This window comes from Conger conger, chromosome 5 (assembly GCF_963514075.1).
Source record: "Conger conger chromosome 5, fConCon1.1, whole genome shotgun sequence".
NCBI lineage: Eukaryota > Metazoa > Chordata > Actinopteri > Anguilliformes > Congridae > Conger > Conger conger.
Genome location: NC_083764.1, coordinates 49,578,944 through 49,602,206, shown reverse-complemented (window position 1 = coordinate 49,602,206; position 23,263 = coordinate 49,578,944). Strand labels below are relative to the sequence as shown.

Genomic DNA, 23,263 nt, shown 5'->3' with positions numbered 1-23,263 from the left:
TTCTAGCTTACATGTAGACATGTACATCTTATCTGCTATAGCCGTTTTATCCATTTGGTTAGGCTATTTATGTTTCCGGCCATGTACATTGTTCTGTGGTTCCCAAACATGTTCCTTTAGATCTATCGTCCTGAAGGTTTTCACTCCAACCGTAAGCGCAGCTCATTAAACATCGATAGTCTCGTTGAGCGACTGATTATTAGAATGAGGAGTGCCAAATTAGGTTTGAAACAAAAACATACAGGGCTGTAGATCTCCAGGAACAGCACTGGAAACCAGTGGTTTACATTAAGTTCAATCATTTACACCAGTCTCCAACCCAGGCCATCAGGGTCAGCTGGTTTTTGTTTTCATCTTAAAATCAGCACCCAGTTGAGACCCAAGCAATCAGGTGAGCTGAGTTAACTGTGTAATCAACTGCTCTAATTGATTAATTAAGTGCAGAGTATCAACGAAAACCAGCAGACCCTGTAGCTCTCCGGGACCAGTGTTGGAGACCACTGGTTTACACAGTTGACTATTTCACTGAGGCTGTTCAGCTTAAATATTTACACTTTCGTAAGATGTACAAGGAGTTACCCAGCTGAGTCAGGGAAGGTAATTTCACTCATCTTATAATATACACTTATTTTCCCTGGTTTAGCAGTTGTTGCAGTCGCTGCATGTGTCAGTGTTGTCATAAAGTGCATGGCAAAATCTCAAGGGAAATGTGGAACTCAAAGTTGGTTAGTGTGATGCTTGCTAATGCTACCGGAAGTTCACGGTGGTCAGTTTTTCATTTGTTTTTCTAGTGAACAATTAAATATGGTGGCATTATGGCCACGCTGATTATTCTCTATTTCGAGGGTCGATGGGACAAACCAGCTGAGTAAATCTGGAATACAGTTCAGGAATAACTGTACTTCCTCTCACACGCACATGTTTTCTGTATAACTGGCATCTGTGCTTTTGAACATCCGTGAGCATAAGGAATATGACATCTCCCTGAAAAAGTGATGTGCCCTGATTTGTGAAGTATTAGAGAAGTGAGTGTGAAACTAATGCAAATACTCTAGGCTAATTTGCACACACTATGGCATAGAATTTATTGTGCTCATTCAACCCCCTACCCCTCTCCCATAATTAAGGACTGGCTAATTATGTGGTCTCAGCCTCATTGGGTTTTCACCAGTGCGGGTACATCCTCACAAATCATTGCACAGATAACTACATTTATTTAAAAGCAGTGAACAAAGTGATCTTATTAATAAACCCAAAAAATAATGTATGTACTGTTGAATTATATCCAGCCCCTGGTACGTGGCAAAAATATTTGTTGGTATAAATTATACTGTTTGCCTCAGTATAGTGCCATGCAAGCAATTTGTGTCACACACAGCAGCACTACAATTACAATGATTACCATTCTGTCAAGGAGAGATGGCTTGTTGCTCAGTTTGTTGTGGAAGCAGATGTGAAAACATTTAAAGATATGAACAAATGGTATCGAACATGTACAATGTACCTTCACTTTCTAAAACTTCTATTTCAGCTGTGCTAACAAGATGGCTCCTTGCCTTACCCAGTGAAGTTTATTTGAATGTTTAAAATTAAATATCCCAGTAAATGTAATTCATTCTACTGTCACCCCCTTATGGTAAGCACATGGTTTGAGGAGTCTTTCCATAGCCCTTTATGAAAGGCAGTGTAAGCTATTGAAGGATATGCCTGAAGGCCTTCAAAGCCATGTCAAGGATCTGATCTAAATGATAGGGGAATATGACAAATGAGTCCACATAGCCAGCCTTTATACTCAGCCTAGTTTAGGTTTTGTTTCCCATGACTCCTGGCTAAGAAATATTATATAATCCCGACCAACAACTTTGAATATGCAGTCTTTCTACAGAATAATACTTCATAACATTGTTAGTCAAAGTGTCAAGATCTTTGGCAAAGGACCATTGTTTCAGATCATTTTCCGTGTGTGTGTCACACACACGGAAAATGTAAGTAATCTGAAATCTTTCTTTCGAGCGTAAAGGTTTCATCTCTTGATTCAATTCATGTAATCAGTGATCATCGTCTGGCTTACATTCATTAACACATGCAATCTTAAAATCAGTGCTTTTCTTGAAAAAACTTTATTTAAATAAAGCATATGGCAGAAGATGAGTGAATGTTTATGCTAACAAGCCTCCTCTTCTGTCTTTCATCTGAACGGTCCCGTACATTGTTCTGTGTTTCAGGGAAGACAGGGGGGATGTGTCAAGGAACACAAGTCACATGACAGGTGAGTGCATAAAGAAATGTCACAGGACGAATGTTCTACTGTAACCAGATGATTAACTGCTTCAGTCATTCTGTCCTTTCTAATTTTTCACTCCAGGAGGTTCTACTTAGCAACAGGTTCCCAGTACAAAATTAATTTATTAAGGTTGACTTTTTGAAGAGCCTTTAGAAGGACATAATTGCTGATATGGTGCGTTTAGAAAGGAACAGTTTGAAATGTTTCAGCTTTGACAGTGGAGAACAGAAATCTCAGTGGTGAGAATATAGAGCTAACATCTGCATTGCATAGTGATGTAATCTATGGTCTCTCAATAACTGTCCTGTCAGACATTTACAATACAAAGATTTCACCAATTGAGCAAAACTGGTTACTGAAGGTTACTGTATCCTGAATTGTATTCATGTAATTGTAAGAGATTTTGATTTTGTTTTTGTTTTAAATGCAGCAGCTCAGTCCATTGCTAGCATTCAAAATGTACAGATACCAACCTCAGAGTTTGATCCGGATTATCAGATGGATAATCAAAGCCAATATGATGTAAATTGTCTGTGAAAGAAGACCAAACCTTGAACTCTAAAGTTGTTTTGAGTAAAAAGTACCAAATTGCTAACTGGCTCATTACTAACTAAGGAAACATAAATATGGTTATTTTTATTCAGTAATGAGTTCATCTTGCTATTTTAACAGAGACTATGTGCTTTTATAACTCTGACCAAATTTGAGGAAAATAGCCAACGTGCCAGCTGGTTTTTCAATCCCATAAGTCAAAACCAATGAGAATTCAGCCAAGTTGGCTAGAAAAACCAAAGCTGGCAGCAACTGAGTTTGACTTAATCCAAACACGCCTGCATTTAAAAGTGAGACGATCGTACACACTGTAGGCTATTCTAGTTACCAGAATATGCATTCATCAAACAGAAATTCAAAAACACCTTTAAGCTGAATGTAAAGCCCTACATGAAAATCAGTATAGGGTCTTAACATGCAGGGAGGCTAAACTGGTTCTTTTTGTTTGGCTTCAGTAGAGAACAAGACTGATGAAATAAGCTGATATGTTAGTTAATAGATTTGTTAAAAGTGCAGTGTTTACAACCTGTTGAGGCATTATAAATAAAGTAAATTAATGTCAAAAGAATGGCAACCCTCCCGTAACCCTGCAAACGGTCCAGGCAAACCAGGTTTCTTTAATTAATCAAAACAAAACTCTCAGGAAAAACAAATATCAGACCCCCCAAAACCACAGTTCACCTAATAATATTGTAAAGCACATTTGGCTTGTATAAGCAATTCAAGCAAACAGATTGATGGATGAGTTGATTGAATAACTAAGTAATAAATATTGGTAGACACTTAAGGAAGGGTGTTCTTAATAAATTACACCTAAGGTACAAAACCATGAACCATGTCATGTGAGTTTCATTTATTCATTTATTTATTTATTTTGTGGATGTGGTAATGACTTTTCATTCCAATTTGTTTCTCTACTTTGGCCCTTTGCATTTACTTGCAGACTTCTGCATGGTACACCGTATTATGTTGCCTCAATAGTATTCGTCTGCTTCAGAAATGCTGAAAACAGTATTCTTTCCCTTCAGTTGAATATAATGGGGAGTGAATGCAGAAAGTGTATATGCAATATCCTGTCCTCACAGACAGTTGGCCTTGTGACATTAATGTTCAGTGTTTTGTATTGAAGGTGCAGAGTCCGCACTTTTTCACCATCGCTCGGATAGAGCCAGTCAAACTTCGGGACCGGGTCCAGAACACATTGTGCTGTTTTTAATAACACATAATGACCTGGCACCATAAATTTTAGGGACTGAAAGATGTCTAATTGCTGCCAGCGTGGCTGTGATTAAGCCCACTGGGACCCTCAGAAAACCACATCATCATTTTATCTTGCTGATTTTTTTTCTGGGAATTTTCCCTTTGCGTTTTGAGGAACCGCGCGCCATCTGGCTCCGGAGCAGTTTCATCGCGCCTCGTTCTGTTCCATGAGAACAGGGAGTAAGAAAAAAAGGGGGAGAATTCCCTGGAAGCATGCTGCGGGGGGTGACGCGCCTCATAAATCGTCCCATGTTCTCATAAAACGCCCTCATGATCAATGCAGCCTTGGTGTAGTTGGAGAAGTCATTTTGTTGAGCATCCAAATGGTACTTGCAGGGGTTTCAAAATAGAATGACTGACAACTCCCATAATCACCATTTCAGCCAGCTTCCCACCAGCAACATAGTTTGGGTGTGGGTGCCGCTTTAATCCCAAGGTGCAGTTGTCCATTGCTTTCATTTAATCTGCAATGCCTTCATGTGTGATGAAACCTTTGCAACTGCTATTAAAACGGTTAGCTTTTTTTTTTTAACTTTAACCCTTGAGTTGTCTTAAGGGTCAAAAGTGACCCGTCACTATGTTGAACAGCAGAGAAACCCCCCTAAATGATCTTTATTCAACTTGAAATTTGATGACAAAGTTTGTGATGAGTGACAGGTTGTTTCCTCATGCAAAATATATTTGGGGTTTAAAATTCGATTAAGCTGCCTTATTTTAGGGGTTTAGTGAAGGCGGGTCATTTTTGAGTTCACAAAAATTATAGGGGAGTATACAGAATGGTAAGACTAGACAAGCGTTAAGCTGACCCTTTTTATTTTTCAGATCTTTCCAGTGAGGAGACTGACAAAGGACCACCCCTTCAAACGCACACCCTCAGAGAGTTTGAACAGGTAGGCTTCTTTTTCAAATTTACAATCAAATTGGACTTACTGAAGGAACTTGTTAGCACTATAACCCACGTTCACTGTAAAGTTAGAGCCGAATACTACAGAGGCAAATGGAGAAGCCACCATGCCTGTTTATATTCTTCATACAGTACAACATTTTCCCATGCATATTATACAGGACATATGCAGAGGCACACAAACACAGGACTAGTCATAATTGAAACCTTATCCCATCAATGCACTGTCCCCCCTTCAAATTCCGGAGGGCACGTACAAGCACATGCATCCTCCAAAGCGCAGGCAGACAGCCACTACGTTTCATCTCTGCTGTGCACTGGCACAGTTACTGCATCAGGAGGCTGCACTGAGGTCACTGATGGCTGCAGGCAGGTGCGTTTGATTGGCCACAGCCAAGATACATAATGCTCTTCCTGTCAGTTGCCCCTGGCAGAGTCAGGGCAGCCATTTTGAAAATCTGTTCTTGTACATTTATTTTTGACTGTGAAAATGGCTGTTATTCATGAGCTTTGCTTTGTCTTGTTTGGAAAGTAGTAGATACATTTTTGAATTATCATATTTCCAATATTTACTGTATATGGTTGGCTGGCATGCATCTATGGAGCCCGACAGAGCTTGCATAACCTTTGTTGTTCCTATAGCTCGGTGTCTACTGAAGCCATTTTGTTGAAGTGCCTTACAGTCCATAAGGGATGCAATCCTGCACATGCCTGGTAACAAGACCGATTCCTAGCCTTTTCCTCCATTTGTCTAAGCTCTATCAAATGATTTACAATTTAATTGCCATGACAATCTCTGCCCTGCACACCTCCACTTCGGTGGAGACTGAAAAAGCTATACACATGCAGTCTGTTGCTATGCTTTATTCCGTCATTCCTTTTATCATTTTGACAAAAAGACTTCAGTATGTCTGGGGACCTGATTGGTTGAAAATGTAAAGAAAAACTGTAAAAAAAGGAATGAATGTAATTAATGTAATTATAAATTGTAAGAGCACATATCTTTCCCACAAATTCACAAGATGAATATGATTCTCCCTTGAAAATATTGTAACACAAAATCCCCGTGGGAACCCCTGTTCTGGAGAACAGCCCCAAATTCCCTTTAAGTAGGGACTGGAGAGGTGACCTGACCTGCATGTAACCCCAAGCTCCTTTGCCATGGCAGGCACTGCAATCTGTATTCCACATTCCTGTTGATTTAACAGGCAGTCAGCCACTACCCTGTTCCACGTATGTCAGGCTGCCAACAGGACGTTTGAGACTGTCAAACATCAAGGAGAACATCGGCAAAATACGGGGCAAGAATCGTACCATCCTTTCTGAAATAACTGTTATTATTGGTTTAGAAAAAATTGAAAGCATATGGTGCCTAGTATGAATGTGAACATAGCTTCACCGCAGAATATGTAGACAGTATGGAAAGAGGGAGCAATTTCGGTTGTTAAAGCCTTAATACAGAATGTGCATGTCAGCCTTTATAGTACTGTAGTCCAAATGTGTGTACTCTATGTGTGTGTGTACATGAGAGAGAGAGCATGTGCACGTGTGCTCAGACATACTGTATACAGTATATACAATGTGCTGATTTAAAGCACATAGCCCAGCTAATAACCATCCTGACAGTTTAAGTCAGGGGTGTCAAACTCCAGTCCTGGAGGGCCGCAGTGTCTGCTGGTTTTCAATGTGTACCAATGTGTTTCAGCAAGAATGGTTCATGTAAATCATTGCTTGGCTAGCGAGTCCACACACCTTGTTCTCATTGCCTTTATTGGACTAACGGACTAATTATTGTAGTTTTGCATCGGGATCAATACACCCAGAACAACTGATGACAAAACTGTAAGTACCTGGTCTTTCTTGAGTTCACGTCCAGTTGGGTGAACCCCAGAAAATAATTGGCTTTTAGAAGACTATCCCCTGCCTTGTACACCACGGAAACCACGGATGGATCCTATGTAGAACACCGGAGCCAGTCTTTGCACATGTACTGCTTAGCCAGCGGTCCATTCAAACGTGTAACTGCTAGCATGTGTCCCTGATCACGGGATCTTGCTGGAATTACGTTTTGCTTTGTTCCACTCAGTTTAAATTCACTTTGATGGCTGCGTTATTATTCCCTGACATGTGAGTGATGCTCCGGACGCTTAGTCTAAATTGCTTTCATTTTCAATATCACAGAAAGATTGGGAAGTTTTCGGGTTTGGCCGAGTGCACGAAGCACATTATTTGATCGTAGCATGCACGGATATTGTCGACGCCACACGGGAAGAATTCAGGTCGGGAGACACAAAATCTTTAAGTTGCGTTAGAACAGTGTTAGCGCCACCGTATGGAGGACATTACTACGATATAGCCTACTGTCATTGAATTGCAAACGGCATGACGTCGCCATAGGCTTGCCATTGACTGCTAAACTGTTCACTGGCGCAAGTGATAAGCTAAATGTTTCATTTCTCGCCGATAATGGTTGTGTAAGCCACGATTCGAAATTTATGATGGAAGTAAATAGCGGACTAATCTTATTATTTGTATTATTTATTGATGTATTTATCAGCTTCTAATCAATTAGCCGAATCAGTCCGATGATTTTGGGATGCTTCGTGTCAACTGTCATGCAAACAACCGTCGTTGCTTGAGGCCTCATGGAACAAGTGTCCGCCTCACATTCTCATCACGTTTCAAAAACTACTAGACCTGTTCCATTAGCCTATTAATATATGACCAAAATGGCGCATTAGTAGCCTCGTCACCAACAGGCACTACTATGTAAAATGCAATTCAATTTGTCAGAATGTATATCGTTAATCTCACGGCTCTTTCTTGCCTTTCCTCAAAGTTGCCAGACACAATCTGGAGATGGTTAAAACGGAGAGTAAACTAACGGACAGTTTCTTAGTGATCTGTCCAATTATATCCTTAGTTCAAATCAAATGACTGCTTTCCACCCCAGGCATTATATACCGCCACCATGCGGACACATTGTTTATGACAACTAAAAATGCTTACAAGCGGAAGAAACCGTACCAGCACCTTGTGAGCTCTGATTTTTTTGTGTGATCTCCGTGTAATTTCAGTGGTCAAAACTTTACTTTTAATTGAAGTGTACATTCCATTCTGATGTACAGTGAGGCTAATCGTGTGGTAGTTCATGCTATTCAATAGTGTGTGAGACTGTATTGTCATCACCATTAAGACCCAAATTGACACAGGTCTTGTGGTCTTCACTCGCTTGCTTTCATGTCAGCTGGTGTTTATGAATGTGTTCTGCCAAATCCGTTTGGCAATCCTCCCTTTTCCTTGTGGAAAATGTGCACAAATTGGTTTAACCCAATTTTTAATCATGGAAAAATGAAATGGTTGGTTGTCTTGTGAAATTGTGTTACTGTCAGCAACACTGACTAGAGTCAGGTGGTCACGGTTATGTGGCTGAGCAAATTTGATACGGCAATTTTGGCTTGCTGTTAAGAATTAAAGCAATATTTAATCTCTGAAATGTGCTTATCCATGTTTGCCCTCTTCTGTGGTTTGGCCTGAAAGCATGTTATGTATTAGCCTCAAGATCTACAACTTTTATATCTGTAACAGTTTAATCTGGTTTATTGAGCAATGACTGCAGTTTTGTAAGTTCTGTGTTTGGTATCTGGTCACTGTAGGTCAGTGAATTGGTACTGTACATAACATATTGGTATTTTAAGGCAAATTACATGTTAAGGTGGACTGATCATTTTAAGTAAGGAGCGGACCTAGATTTCAGAACATTAACATGGAAAACATGTTGGCGGTACAGTGATATGACTCCCAGCACTTTAGGTACATGTGTCTAAAAAGTGTTATGAGTATGTACACTCAGTGAGCACTTTATTTAGGTATTTATTAGACTTTTTTATTTTTATTAAGTCTTCTGCTGCTGTAGCCTATCCACTCAGAAGTTGTGTGTTCAGAGATGCTCTTCTGCATACCACTGTTGTAATGCATGGTTATTTGCATTGCTGTCAACTTCCTGTCAGCTTCAACCAGTCTGCCCTTCTCCTCTGACCTCTCTAATTAACTAAGCATTTCTGCGTTCTTCAGAACTGCTGCTCACTGGATGTTTTTTTGTTTTTCGTACCATTCTCTGCAAACTCGAGAGACTGTTGTGAAAATCCCAGTAGATCAGCCTCTGGTACCAACAATCATTCCAGAGTCAAAGGCGCTCAGATCACATTTCTTTTCCTTTCTGACATTTGGTCTGAAAAACAGCTGAACCTCTTGACCGCATCCGCATGCTTTTATACATTTAGGCTAGTTGCTGCCACATGATTGGCTAATTAAATAGTCGCATTAACAAGCTGGTGTACAGGTCTTACCTGATAAAGTGGTCACTGTATGTACATACTGTACGTATATATGAGAGAGTTGATGAGGAGGTAGTTTACATCTGTAAAATGGAGGGTGGGATAGACTTTCTTTAGTTCTCCTGATTTCCGCAATCAGCACAGGCTAATGAAGCGCAGGTTGCGGTGACTTCTCCCTGAAAAAGGTTCTGTTTGTGATACCCTCTGGCACACGGGCACTCTGCCCAGACAGGAAGCCCTGATTGCAGAGCTCTCATCACACGAGGCGGCACTGGTGCTTTGGGTCAGTGGTAATCCTGAGGAACAGCCAGTCGGGCATCTGCAAACCAAATGCACTTCAGGTGGAGGTGTAGGGTGTAAAGTGAGGGATTGGAACACTAGAGGGGGCCAGTGAAGGGTTAGGAAGGGTTAGGTGACTCATCTGTTCACTGCAGGGATCCATAGATGGGTTCTTCTTTACAATGTGGTTGTTTTGATAAAGGTGCCAGTAGGTATCCTGTGCAAATCCTTGCTTTGCCATCAGTTGTGTATTGGTGATGTGCCAGGGAATGAGATTAATGCTCAAAACCATTCTTTAACAATCCTTGTGCTGTTGTTTATATAACCTGCAACTGGAGTACCTCCTTAGTAGCTCTTATTTTGTCCTAAAACTGTCCATGCACAAGGCTACCTAACAGCTGTAAAATAAGAAATCTTTGCTACACCTAAAGCCTGAAGGCAGACCCATGGCTTTTCAAGCCGAATCAACAGCATTGTGATTCAAAGTGTCAGTGTAGACAGAGTAATTGTCAGTCACGACATTCAAATGTGGAGCTGTCTCAAAAGGTGGCAGTGTAACCCAGAGAAGAGATTCTATAACGATTAATGAGAGTCACCGGTCATGACTCACTTCCTGCAAGACAGAGGAGAGAATGGCCCCAAATGAATTTCTTTATGAATGAAAGATGTGCTTATGGCTTGCCAAAGTGGGTTGACGTCATCTCCTGATGGTGCATGGTCTTGAGTGTGGGCTCTATTCAATAATTAAGTAGGTGGTAACAGTAGGATTTAATGGACAGAGACTCTTCTGCATTATTCTCACCCCCTAAGGAGTGAGAAAATGCTTAGATGAGGTCCCATCCTGTTTGGCCATCTCCTTCATTTTCATGATGGCTTTCTCATCATGTGTTTGTGTAAAGAAGACTAATTTTGGCAGAGCCTCTGGTGGGCCCCTGGGAGTCACGGTGGGTGCCACTGGGGTGTCTCGGCCCACCTCTCATTTGGGTTCCACTGGGATAACTAGTATGGGGTATATGAAGTATAAATGGACAATGTGCACCCCAAAATATATCACGAAGCGTTCAAATTGCAATGCGGAATTTTATGCTCTATTTTATGCATGTTAAAGGTACAATAGGTAAGATTTTTGTGTTAAACAATTGTTACAAGACCATTGTAAATCCCTTCGTATCATTGAAAAAGGTTCCCTGACATTTTGACTCACCCTCAGCCTGTGTTTATAGTCCTTAAATTCGGGTTTCAAAATATGCAGTTGACGGGCGGGCACTCTGTACCAAAACATTGTATAGCTATACAATAATTCAAGCTCATTGGTGGAAAATTGGTTCTAATTGCCACAACCAATGGCGTTTCAACGTCAGCATGTACAAAGAGAATGGGTGGTATGAACAGTGTTGTGGTTTGAGCATGTTTGTTGCTGTAATTCCTCTTTTGACCGTTAGAAGTTCAAAATTACCTATTGTACCTTTAAAAAAAATTAAATATCTTTTTATGAGTAACTATTCTATTCCTTTATTTTTTCATATAATATTTTCATTTATTAAGGGTTGTGCTTCCGTATTCTGCTAATTAATTTTACTTCATTAAAAAATGGCAAATTTGAAAGTTCAGAACTCACTAGGAGAGCAAAGGAAAAAGGACTGCTTTCTCCTGATAACTCACTGGGTGATTTACCTGAGTGTTTAAGGGGGTTGCCGCATAGCTTTTTCTATGTGATCCTTAAGCACAATGCACAATGTTGATTTGATGCACATTATAAGAGCTTAAGACTCAATGGTGGAAATAGCTCTGATTGATGATTGAGCTCTTGCCATACTAGTTCAGTCAGACAGGAAGTCTTGAAGGCCAATGAGGTGACACACTTCACGCACGTCTGGGGAGGGAAGATGAGTCCAGGGGTGACCTCACTCATCTCCAACCCAGCCCTCCACCCCCGGTGCCATGAATATAGAGCTCTCTGAGGGAATATCACATTTCATTATTGATTGAGCCATGGAAAAAAAGCCATTAGTCAAGGAGCATCTCACTTACAGGGTTATAATGTCTCACTTTGGGGTGGAACGATCGATGAAAACCATCAGACCTGGTGCCATGGATGTCTTTGTCTGATTTTTTATTTTGTCTTGAAATTAAAAAGAGTTTTATCAACCAGTTACAGACACACAGAATAGCCTCAGAATGGATAAACATAACCATAAGAGGGAGGGTTAGCCATTCACAGTTAAATCAGGCATAACTGTTTTGGGTGGTGTGTCTGTCTCATGAGTAATATTGAGACAAGCTGGAACAATGGTTATTCGAATTAGCTATCAAATAAAATAAATTATATTCAGAGTTAAGTCCTCCATCCAGAGAATTGTAGCTCTGCTGATGGGATGCAGTGCTGCAGTAGTATTCACATACGTAATTATTCTTATTCAATTGTTACAATTATTTAAGTACCCTTCATCGTGTTTGTAACAAACCAGACAAGTGACAACATAGAATTAAAATGATTGTATGAGTAGTAGGATGTCATTTGGGAGATCCCATATTTTCTCTTCCATACACTTTTGGAATGCCCAATCGTAAGCCCATTATTTCAAAACCAATATTCTTAATCGGTTTCCGAGAGACATGCGTGACATGCATGTGTCCTCCGAAGCATGTGATGGCTGCTGATTTTTTTGTGTAGATCGACTCTACTGTCTGCTGTTCTCTTCGCTAGCAACAGGTTCCAAAGTGGCTCTACAATGCCATAGCAATTTGGTGTCTGAGCTCCAAGATTAGGATAAAACTATCTTTGGCCTCAGGAACAGGGTGGGCTTGACTTGTTCACACTTCTCAGCTGATTAGGCATTAGCTCACCTGTAGCACAGGGCATCTGAAGACACTTCTGCTGCATCGCTCTGTGTGCAATGACTCCACAAGCATTAGCGAAGTAAAGGGGCAGGGCATAACATGTGAGACCTAGTTTTATGAAATGCAACAAATATCTATATGTGGATGGGAAGATGCAATCTGAACAAATAAAATATGACTAAAATCTTTTTGGAAACAACACGTGATTTTGTGGGCGCATTTGCTGCATGGAAGTAAGTACAAAGGCAAAAGTAGTCATTTTCAAATTGCTGACTATGAACGTTAAAAGAATTTCCCATGAGAAAATCTCATTTAATTTTTATAACAGGCTTCAGTCAGTTCTTCCAAGCTTTCCTTGTTTTTTTTTCCCCTAAAGCTCTGACTTGATTCCAATGATCTACTGTATGTCATGTCATTTGCAGCAATGTGTCTGCCCGGGGCGGTCGGTGGACCACAGTGTCGTCAAGGGCGACACAAAACAGTGTTTTTGGAGTAGTTTGGTTGCTATGTCTGCACAGTCACCGGATCATCTGGGGACATGAGCTCTGCTAGGCAACCACAGGCTGATCTTGGGATCTGGCTCAGTTTAACTGCACAGTCAGCTTGTGGGGAGAGATGATCCTGAGTTCAGCTGCGCAGTTATTTGTGGTGGGGAGAGACATCACCCTGAGTTTAACTGTGTAGTCAACTGCACGTGGGGAAACCTGACGCTGAATACAGATGCGCACCCTGGTGTAGAATCCGGCTATGACCAACTTGAAATTTCAGCTACCAGCTGTTTCAAAACCTAGCTTTAGCTGTTTTTTTTCAGCAGGGCAGTCCATTGGTGTGTTGAGAGCTCTCACTCGAGGCCCAGCTCTGCATACAGACACCGTCCTCCTGTGGACCTCTCAGCACATAGAGAGGGATAAAGAGTGGACATTATCCAGGCCTTTTAAGTAGTCTGAGTCATCCCTCTGGGTCCAGTTCTTGACAACTCCACCCATCTTGTTCCAGAGCTTGGGGGCTGACAGCAAATGCAGGAGCAATGAGACACGTGGAGATGAAAACCGACGTTCCTAATGGGCGTATTTATTTAATCAAGGCTTTGTGTGGTTTTCTCGAGTGACTCTCCTCTGACTGAATCCAGAGGGTCAGCGTTACAAAGACCTGTGTGAAGCCTTGCGTCTCATCCATTCATTTCACTGGATAGTAAGAAACAAGCTAAGTGAAGCAACAAGCTCCCCCTCATTGTAGTCATTATAAATGCAGCTGAATTAACAATGCATCAGATTTCAAGTGAATCAAACCACAAAGCCTAGAAAAATATGTTGTTTCCCATAGCTGCTGCAGGATAGTGTTATTGATGTCCAGTATATGAGCTGTTCAGCATCTCACAATAACAACTGTCTCACGTGGCCATGAGTCACGGAGAGTTTTCGGCTGTGTGCGAAACTCCATTCTGGAACTCGCGAGCTGCGGGTTTTGGGATTTACGGTAAAGCCCCGACGCCTACCTAAAAATAGCCTCAGGCGCAGCGATCCAATGTCTCCTATTTCAGTAGGCGCTGAAAAGTTCAGACGTCTCAGTTCGTGGAGTCGCAGTGCCCCCAACAGATTAACGTTTCCATTTGTTGAATGTGGACGTTATGTTCTTATGCAATAGATTAGCAGCGTTTCCCTAAAGACCTGGATAGACTGATGGGTAGCTATGTGGTTTAAAATGTTCAGCCCCTCATGCACTGAAAACAACAGACTGATTTTAATATCCCTAGACTAAGGAACCTTGCACTGAATGTTCCTATTATGACTTGGAATGTATATAGAGGATATAAGAGGATAATTAAATATAGGCTATATAGACTTACATGTGGCATTTTGAGGACATCAAGCCAAATTATAATTTGAGGAGATTAAAATATGTTACTACAATATAACATTTGACAGGGTAAGCTGTCTGCTCTGCAAAATGTTTGGTGCATTATTTAAAATAACTCCTTGGCTGGGATCTCAGATGTGCGTAGACCTGTCTATAGTAGCAGCGTGGCTAAGTCTGCCCCTGAGGAGATTCATTGTCCTATGTTTGTTGGAGCCATTGTGGCTCTGTGAAGTCACTGCATATAAATCAGAAGTCAGGGCAGAATTCAACAACAGCACATTGCTACCTTTCACATGGCTTCCGCAATCTAGATTTTCACCGTGACAAAGAATTTAGGTATTCCAGGCATTCTTTTGACAAGAATGGGCATATTCTTGTATTCTTGCATACTACTTACAGAAAATTATAAAAGATCTCCAGTTAGGGGAAAAAACAGGAACTCACTGCAGAGAATGGGAAATGAAGAACATATCATAATTCTTATTTCAAAGTTGCTTTAAAAAAGAAGGCTTTGTTCTTTGTTTACAAACGCATTGGAGCAATGCATTGTAGGACTGCTGGTTCTCTGGCTCCAAAGTCAGTCCTTTGAAGGGAAGTGGTTTTCATGGTCATGTGCTTCTGTAAAGCTGCGGAATTACATTGAACATGCTAGCTGTGTTCTGAAATGCTCTTGTGACTTTGTGTAAGGATTTATCATTTGTTGTATGTGTTAATCACTTACATAACACATTTTCTTGCATGTATTCTTTGGGACAGTGAAATACTGTGCTCAGAGATATATCTCTACTGCCATATTTGGGATTCAAACCCATGAACAAATGACTCCCAGTGGGTTGACATAGCTGCTGTGATCTAACACCAATCCTTACAGTACATCTGAGATTCTTGAGAAGGTGCTCTTCCTTTTACTTTGCATTGTGATAGATTACAATACTGTTCTGTGCGATACAAATGCATGTTTGTAATGGCAATGCAGCAGAGAGAGAAGAGTGTAAGAGAGGGAGAGGGAGAGAAAGTAAGAGAGAGAGAGAGAGAGAGAGAGAGAGAGAGAGAGAAAGAGATGCCCCCTCCTTGGGGATGGCCAGCAAAGTCACTTTGTGCATACACCCCCCCTCCCCCTCCCCCCGTCTCACAGGCCGGTCTCCTGTCTGCCAGGGATTCCTGGGATATTTCCCCACCTCTGCTCCCCCCAGGCAAAAAAATAACCCCCGGGCTCCTGGAGCTCAAAGCAGACCATGGCGATACGAGAGACACAGCTCTGAGAGCGAGGGTCGGCAGCCCTCAAACTGTCACTGTAGAAGCGCACCACACAGCCATGGCCATTTTGCCGATCCATTAGGGAGCGCTTTTGCAGTTTATTTGTCGTTTTATTGTCTTAGCGTGTGCAGCTATGCTGTAGCACAGGGAGGGGGGCCTTCATGATGCCCGCCAGGAGGACCTGACATGTCTAACGGTTACCGTACTCTGTCGCAGCACCTCAATGACCTGAAGAAGGAGAACTTCAGCCTCAAGCTCCGCATCTACTTCCTGGAAGAGAGGATCCAGCAGAAGTATGAGGACAGTAGCGAGGATGTGTACAGGAGGGTGAGTACGGTGGACAGGTGGGGGGAATAGTTGGGGGGGGTACATTCAGAAGGTATGTTAGGGGTGTATGGTAAAGGAATATGGTGGGGTCTGCTCTGGTATCCATACTATATGCCTGGGATGTGGACTACCTATAATATTTTTTACAAAACATAATGCAAATTTAACGCTATTTTTTGGATTGTCTTGAATGTTTGATGGTCATTTATAAATAGGTTGTCTGAAAATTGTCTGTAAATTAACTTTAACTAGGAAAAAAACTAATTATCAAAGGATGAAGTAATCACACTTAAATATTTTTTTTTAATGTTTTTGTTTGAATAACTTTTTCCATATCTGATATAGCCCCTCATCTCTTAGTGAGATACTGTGACGGTTTATAGCACTATATATACTATATACTGTTGGCAGGCTTAATGTTCATTCATAGAGGTGCCTGGCATTGTTTGAAGCAGAACATGATTATAAGAAAATGAAACACTGAAATCTATTTTCTCTTTTTTTTGTTAAAACTATTTTATTGTTTTGATAGTTGATAATTGTATGATTATAAGTGAGGATGTATTGATTTTAAAATGTGGAACTATTAATGCTTATAGCTTAACAATCAAAAAATGAATTATAATATTTGCATCTTTGAGATGTGCTTGAAAATTTATATTTTCTCACACCAGAAATAATATGTGAGGTATTCTAACACATAGGCACAGACTATCACATCACTGAGACTGTCTATAGTGGCTTCATGGCTGTGGTTAGATTTTGTTGTTTTGTACAGTGCAATGGAAAGTACAGGGAGTCCATTTTTTTGATAATGGGGCCTTCGACTTCTGCTAAGTTTAAGTCACTGATTTGTTGAAGGTTTTTTTGTTTTTTTGCTGTGTGCAACTTTGTTTGTTGGAGGGCTCTGTCTCTTGATGTCTATATGTGCTGCTTGTGGCTATTGTACTATTGTGGCTACATCTGAATGTTTGACAGAAAGTGGGAGATGCAACCATGACCAGCTTGAAATGATCTGTTTCACTAACTTAAGCTGGTCAAACCATGTTGTGTATGGAGCTGGTCTGAACTGCTCAACCATCTACCAGCTGTTTCATAACTTGACTTGAGCTATGTTTTTTAGCAGGGTAGTCAGTGTTGTTGCTGTTGTTACATCTCTAATGTCTGATCAGGGCATAATCCCAGCCGAGGTGTCCAGGGGCCAGCAACGATTAGCCCAAAGGTGACACCGAACCTCAGCTGTTGTCTGTTAAGCCCCCTAATACAAAACCACAACATAGGAAAGTCACCTCAGACACCAGGCATCAGAGGTATCTAATGAAGGCCCGTCTCTGCTTTATCAGACTGCATAATCCTGATATGATAGCAGATGGGCTATCATATCATAAACTGAAAAACATTCAATGAGAAATCAGACAGATCTCTGTCACCTTTACCAGGTGTGACTCCTACAGTATGATTGAGTAATGTGTCATCCCATCAACCCATGTCCAACCAGTGTATAAACCTTTCAAAACACAGAATTTTGGATGAAATTAGTATTTTAACAGTTGCAGATTTATATAGCTGTAAATGTATTATCGTCCATATAAGTATACATGTAATGATAATTGCTCATTTACACTTATTACATTTTTATGTTTGGTTTATGTTTTCTACAGCATGCTTCTTAAATCACAAGTTACAACAGAGCGGCTTTTAAGATGACTAAATATAAGTAAAAAATTCCCAAGATCCCAAAAACATTACTGCCTGTGAGTGTTTCCCGAATGACTGCCTAGAATTCTGGCAAAACATTGACTTCTAACATGTCATGTCTGTATAAAATGATCAATTATTAAGATGGGGGCTGATAGGATAAAGAACTCATTCTCACTGGCAGGGTGTCTGCCACAGGGCCTTAAACCTACAATCATCAGCATAAAGCATAAAGTACACTGATCCTATGAAATATATCGCTCTTGGAGAAACTTTCCGCTTTTGGGAGTGGCCAATATAAAGTCCATTAGATTGTGCTATGTATTATTGTTCAGGGCAGGAGGTCCAGAGTAGGCCAGGCAAGGAGTCACAGGGAATGGTACCAGCAACATCAGCCTCTAGCCAATCACAGGCCATTCCTTCTCTCCATGTAGGAGGGATGTTAAAACTGGCCCCTGTTGCTGTGGGCTGTGATGATGGAAATAGCAGGTGCTTGGTCTTTGCTCTATTTTTAGGCTTGTTTAGCCCTCCATAGAAGAGGTTAGTGGTATTGAACTAATTTGAGCTAATTCAGTATTTTGGTGATTCATTATTTTTAATGTGGAAAACTGGCAGTAAATTATGAGTAGTGGAAGTAACAAAGTAGTCCTCTAAATAGAGTTGTTGAGTGCTAGTGAATTGGTAAACTTGTGGTAAATTATAAAAATGGGTAAACAACATGATTAAAATGGGTATGATTTGATAAATGAAAACATTCCCTTTTGTCATCCCCCACCACTGTGCTGTCTTGCCATTTATCATTTAGTGTGTGTATTAGGCCTCCTGTCAATGAAAAGGCCACATCCACCAAATTTGTTCAAGGTTTTCTGCTGGGTCATGTAACCACTGTGTAAACTTAGTGATGATGCATTGTGAAATTCTGCCCAACATGCCTATTGTGTTTTGTCTAATATGTCTCTTGTGTTTGTGTTTTTTGACATTGTATTATGTCTAAAAACTGTTTATTTACATCGCATGTCTTGTTGCACAACAGCAATTACCAGGGGAGACTGTTTTGTGTGAAAAATGTTAGCTTGAAATTAGAATTGGAAAGAGAGAACACCATTGTAAAAGCGTGAATGGGATCTTCTTGGCAAAGAAAGAGGAAGCGGTTGTGAATGAGTGAAACTCAGCTCTCATTCTTGCCTAGTAAATGAAGGACAAAAGTTGCTGTTGTTAATGAGTGAATGTGAACAGCGAGAATTGATAAGGGCAAGGTGATGTTTTGACTACGTGAATGTAAACTATAGCTATGAGAGTTGAGAAGTGCAGAGTTCTTTTGTCACTGAGTGCATGTCAACTTTAGAAGTGAACTGACATTCGGGACGAGTAATATTGCCTATGATGCTTGGTTTAATTAGATGATACAACATGCATATTCGGTTCTTTTTTGTTTTGCTCAAAGAATTAAATGGACTTTTTGAAAATGTTTAATGAAACTGTTCTCATGGCTTTGCATGAATGGAAGGCAATAATATGCTCCATTTTGAGTGATATTATAATATATAGAAATATATAGAACAGGTAAGCAACAGGGAGGCCACCCTGGTCCTGGAGTGGCAGAGATGTTCATGTTTTTCTCTCCTCCAAACCTGTAACAGCATAACTGGATTAATAATCAGGCTTTATGAACACAGCTTGCTATGTGCTAGAGTTGCTCAGTATTTCACCATTCAGATTCAGAAAATATGTTGAAGTCCATCATGCTCTTGTGACCAAGCTCAGCTGGAACAAAAATGGGAGCATCACTGTCTCTCCTGGACTAGGGTAGCCTGCTCTTGGAATTATGGTATTGAACTATTTAATTTCTGACTAATGAGAATATATTTGAAACAGAGAAGCAGAATTGAATTTACTTTCTTTCTGAGTTACACACTATTGACGGCTCTCATTTAATTTTGACTATGCACATGGCTGACTGATGAGTTATTTTATAGGAGCAAGTAAATGCTCTTAATGTGTTGCCTAACTAATGGGTATTTTTCATCCATTAAAGCAGTGGGTGAAAAATAGACTGAAGTCAATTGTAGTTCCACTTTCTGCATGCTGTGAGGTGAATCTTATCGTAAGAGGTAGAGTTACCAAGTCCTCAAGTCTGGCTTGAACACAAGGCCTTCATGTTCTGGTCGGGCTTGGTCTCAAATTTCAAGCCTCATCAAAGCTGTAGCCACGGATTAGAGTAGGAACAACAGCAGCAATCATGATTGAGGCATGACTAAACATCATTTAAAGTACACTTTCTGGCACTGATGTCTTTCAGCACAGCACAGGTAAACAACAAAACCCCCAGCTGCCTGGCCTTCCCATGCCCCCCATCGTCCCACTCCCTCTGGGCTTGCGCCTGCATTCTTCCTGTCTAAATATAAATCCGATGACATGGGTGAAGGATGTCCCAAGCGGGTGTCGAGTGACACCCTAGCTCGGCTCTTATTAATCTGCAGCGGGCTGGGAGGGGGGGTTGTTTTGGACGTGTCCATCTGAGCCTTACGTGACTGTGTGAGCTGAGGAGAACTGGAAGAGCACTGGCGTGGATGTGAGAGAGGAGCTGCATTAATCTGAGGGTTCAGGGGCCGCATGCTGAAGGCAGAGTCCAGGCCCCCCAGCAGTTATGGCATGCGCCTCACACTCTCGCACTAATGAGATGATTGTGTAACTGTACCCGCCTCGCATTACAATGGTGTAGGCATAGTGATTGATTTTTTTTCCCCCTTTCTCTCTCTGCTTTAATATTTGACAGAGATTCAGATAATTACAGATATTTGTAATTATCTATCAATTTTCAGCATACTGCTATGTAGTATTTTCAAAACTTTCCCCATGTTTGTTTTTAAAAACTCAGTAACATAAAAAAATTTTTTAAAAGACCTTTCAGGGAAAACTCTCCACTGGAAAGCTACTTCCATCAGTCTCTTATGGATTCCAGTGCAGAACCTCTCTGCCATCTGGCCACAGTTCACGGACATGCCTCAATATGGAGCTGTGTGCAGCTAAACCGTATGTCCTCCAGAGCAGAGTCTCTTTGGGAGGTATAGATGCTCCCACTATGGGAGTTGGAATGTACAGGGCAGGAACTTCGCTGCTTGAAGAGCAAACTCCACTCCTTAGACTACATTGCAGAACATAAGCAAAAGATTACATGTTTTTCCCACATGTACTTGCATTTAACTATGGGTTTTAAGTAAATTTTAAGTAAATGTACAATACCTGAACTGCATCAACAATGGAACATTTTGGATAAGAACAAGAGTAATGCTTTAATTAAAGTTACAGCAAGAACAATGGGCATGGCAATGACATTTTTGAAACACATTTACATTTTGTGAGCTGAGAATTATAACATTATGAAACTTTTGAAAAAATTAGTTCGTGTCATAAATATGTCATTTATAGGGCACTAAATACATGTGTAAAGTTTCATACAAAAATACTTTTTACAAGTATGAAAAAATGTTGAATTTAAGTTCACTTTGGAATCTTTGAAGCTCAATATCTCAAAACGCTGATAGAACCTTCTAATTCTTAGCTCACAATTTGTAGGAGATTGAAGTACCAATTTGGGATGTTACACAAGTTACTCTGGAATTGTTTTTGTACTATAGACAATATTCACAAGTGGCTTGAATAATCAGCATCTAATCAACAAGCTATCAACATAAGCTTTCAGATTATTCAGAAAAAAACAGTTTTGATCCCAGTTTCAGATTCAAATCACTGACTGTTATTTCTCCCTTTCCAGAACATCGAGTTGAAAGTGGAAGTGGAGAGCTTGAAGCAGGAGTTATACGAGAAGCAACATCTCCTTGACAAAGCCCTGTAAGGAACGCCTATTCCAGCGTTTGTATTTGTTATATACTTTCAAATTCACAGTTCAGATGTCTACATGTGCATGATTGTGTGGCGCAGAGATGGTGGATGGGATCAGTTTTCCGTAAGGGAAAGAAGAGCAGGTAATTCTGTGCACCTTTCATTTGCCCTTCATTTAAAAAAATCTTCAAAAGGGAGACCAATTTACAGTACCCTTAGGCTAATTTGCCATAGGATTTTCAAAGGCCAATGTCTTAAGAGTGATTCTGTGGTCTTAACATAAGATAATGAAACGATAACTCCTAAGCCCCCACTCACACACTGGCAATCAGTATCGATTTCTGGCGGCTGGATTCTGGGATTCCCGGCGCTCGCGTTTCACGGAGCAGCTGCAGGAGGGCGTAGCACCGGTGTGCTCATCCCAGCATGTAGACTTGCCAAATCCGAAAGGTCAGAACCCATATCCTGCCGTGCCTCTCTGAAAAGCCCTCACCTCGCAGAGCGTCCGTGCGCTTCACAACTGATCGACGAGGGCAGGAGGGACCTGGTGGCTACACCCACCACGTTTACTGCCAGGACTGCAGCTGTCCGTGCCTGATGGAACGGCCTTTTTCCTGGGAGCCGGTTGAGCCATGTGATCAATTATTTGGGCATCGTTCGAAAGTACCTTTCCCGGCTGTGTCGAGCGGTGTGCTACAGTAAGATTTTGACTAAAATCGTCTGGTCAGCAGTCCCATAGGGCAGTGCACAAGTGTTTCAATTGGCCTCTCATTGTGCTATCTCATGTTCCTCTGGTTGATTGCCTACACCAGCCACACTCTTATGCAATGACTGAGTATCTCAGCTGGAGGGCTAAAGAGCCCTTTGGAGGAGATTACATGCTTGTCGCCCTGCCGAATTCCAAAATTGTGACAGGTGGCATTGCACTGAAGTGCAGATCTACCTACAGTATATGCTCAGATGCATTCCATATTGTGCGTGCTATAGCCACTCACTTGAGAAAGTAGATTTGATGAATTCTACTTCATGAATTGCTTGTGCAGGCTTTGAACATCATTGTGGTGACCATTACTGCTCTGATGATATTGTCAGAGGATGACATTGTTCAGAAAATCTTCTGCTCTTTACATTACTCTTGACAAAGCCACCAATTATTCACAGATGGCACTTTTGATTTTTTGAAAGCACGGTGCCCCTAGTGGTTTGGCACCCAGGGCAATTGCCCAGTTTACCCAGCACTTCCACTGGTCCTGATGGAAAGCCACAGGACGGCTTTGACACAGTAAGAATGTGGTCAGCTTGAGGCGCATCACTGCAATAAGAACAAGTGACTTCATCTATACATCACTTCAAAGCCCATGTGCTGTCATATCTAATAATGTACTGTACAGTGTACTGTACTGTTGGTCAGCACACAAGAGGCAATTTGTCACAGCAGATAAAAAAAATAAAGTGACCACGTGGAGATCTTTTAGTCTTTTAAAAATACGAATCCCCTTCTGACTTGTGATGTAATCAGTGTGTTGGGCAGCCCTGCGGTCTCGTATATATATATATTTGGGTTTGTCTCCGCTCAGCCTGCCTCATTCACTCTGGAGACTGTGCACCAGCCATTCCACTGGGCCAAGAAAGCAGCTGCTATAAATAAATAACCTCCATCTTGTCAATTTTCCTTGCTGTATCTGTCCAATTTGGAACCGCCATGCATTTCTTGAGGTACTGCTGGGCCACCTGCCTCCCATGCTAGGATTGTTGCAGGTCGCTGCAGAGCTTGCACTCTGCAATTCACTCTTCCACAAGCCAGTGATTATTTTGGCCACTATA

At 41.1% G+C, this 23,263-nt stretch overlaps 1 protein-coding gene across 1 annotated transcript in view; it reads left to right on the top strand.

Moving 5' to 3' along the window:
* Positions 1–23,263, top strand: part of LOC133128198 (myomegalin-like) — a 68,687-nt gene that overhangs the window by 1,019 nt on the left and 44,405 nt on the right. Inside the window, exons 2-5 of the mRNA XM_061241548.1 lie at positions 2,226–2,269; positions 4,919–4,986; positions 15,788–15,898; positions 21,372–21,448. Coding sequence (XP_061097532.1) covers positions 2,226–2,269; positions 4,919–4,986; positions 15,788–15,898; positions 21,372–21,448 — 300 coding nt within the window. The remainder of the gene's footprint in view (positions 1–2,225; positions 2,270–4,918; positions 4,987–15,787; positions 15,899–21,371; positions 21,449–23,263) is intronic.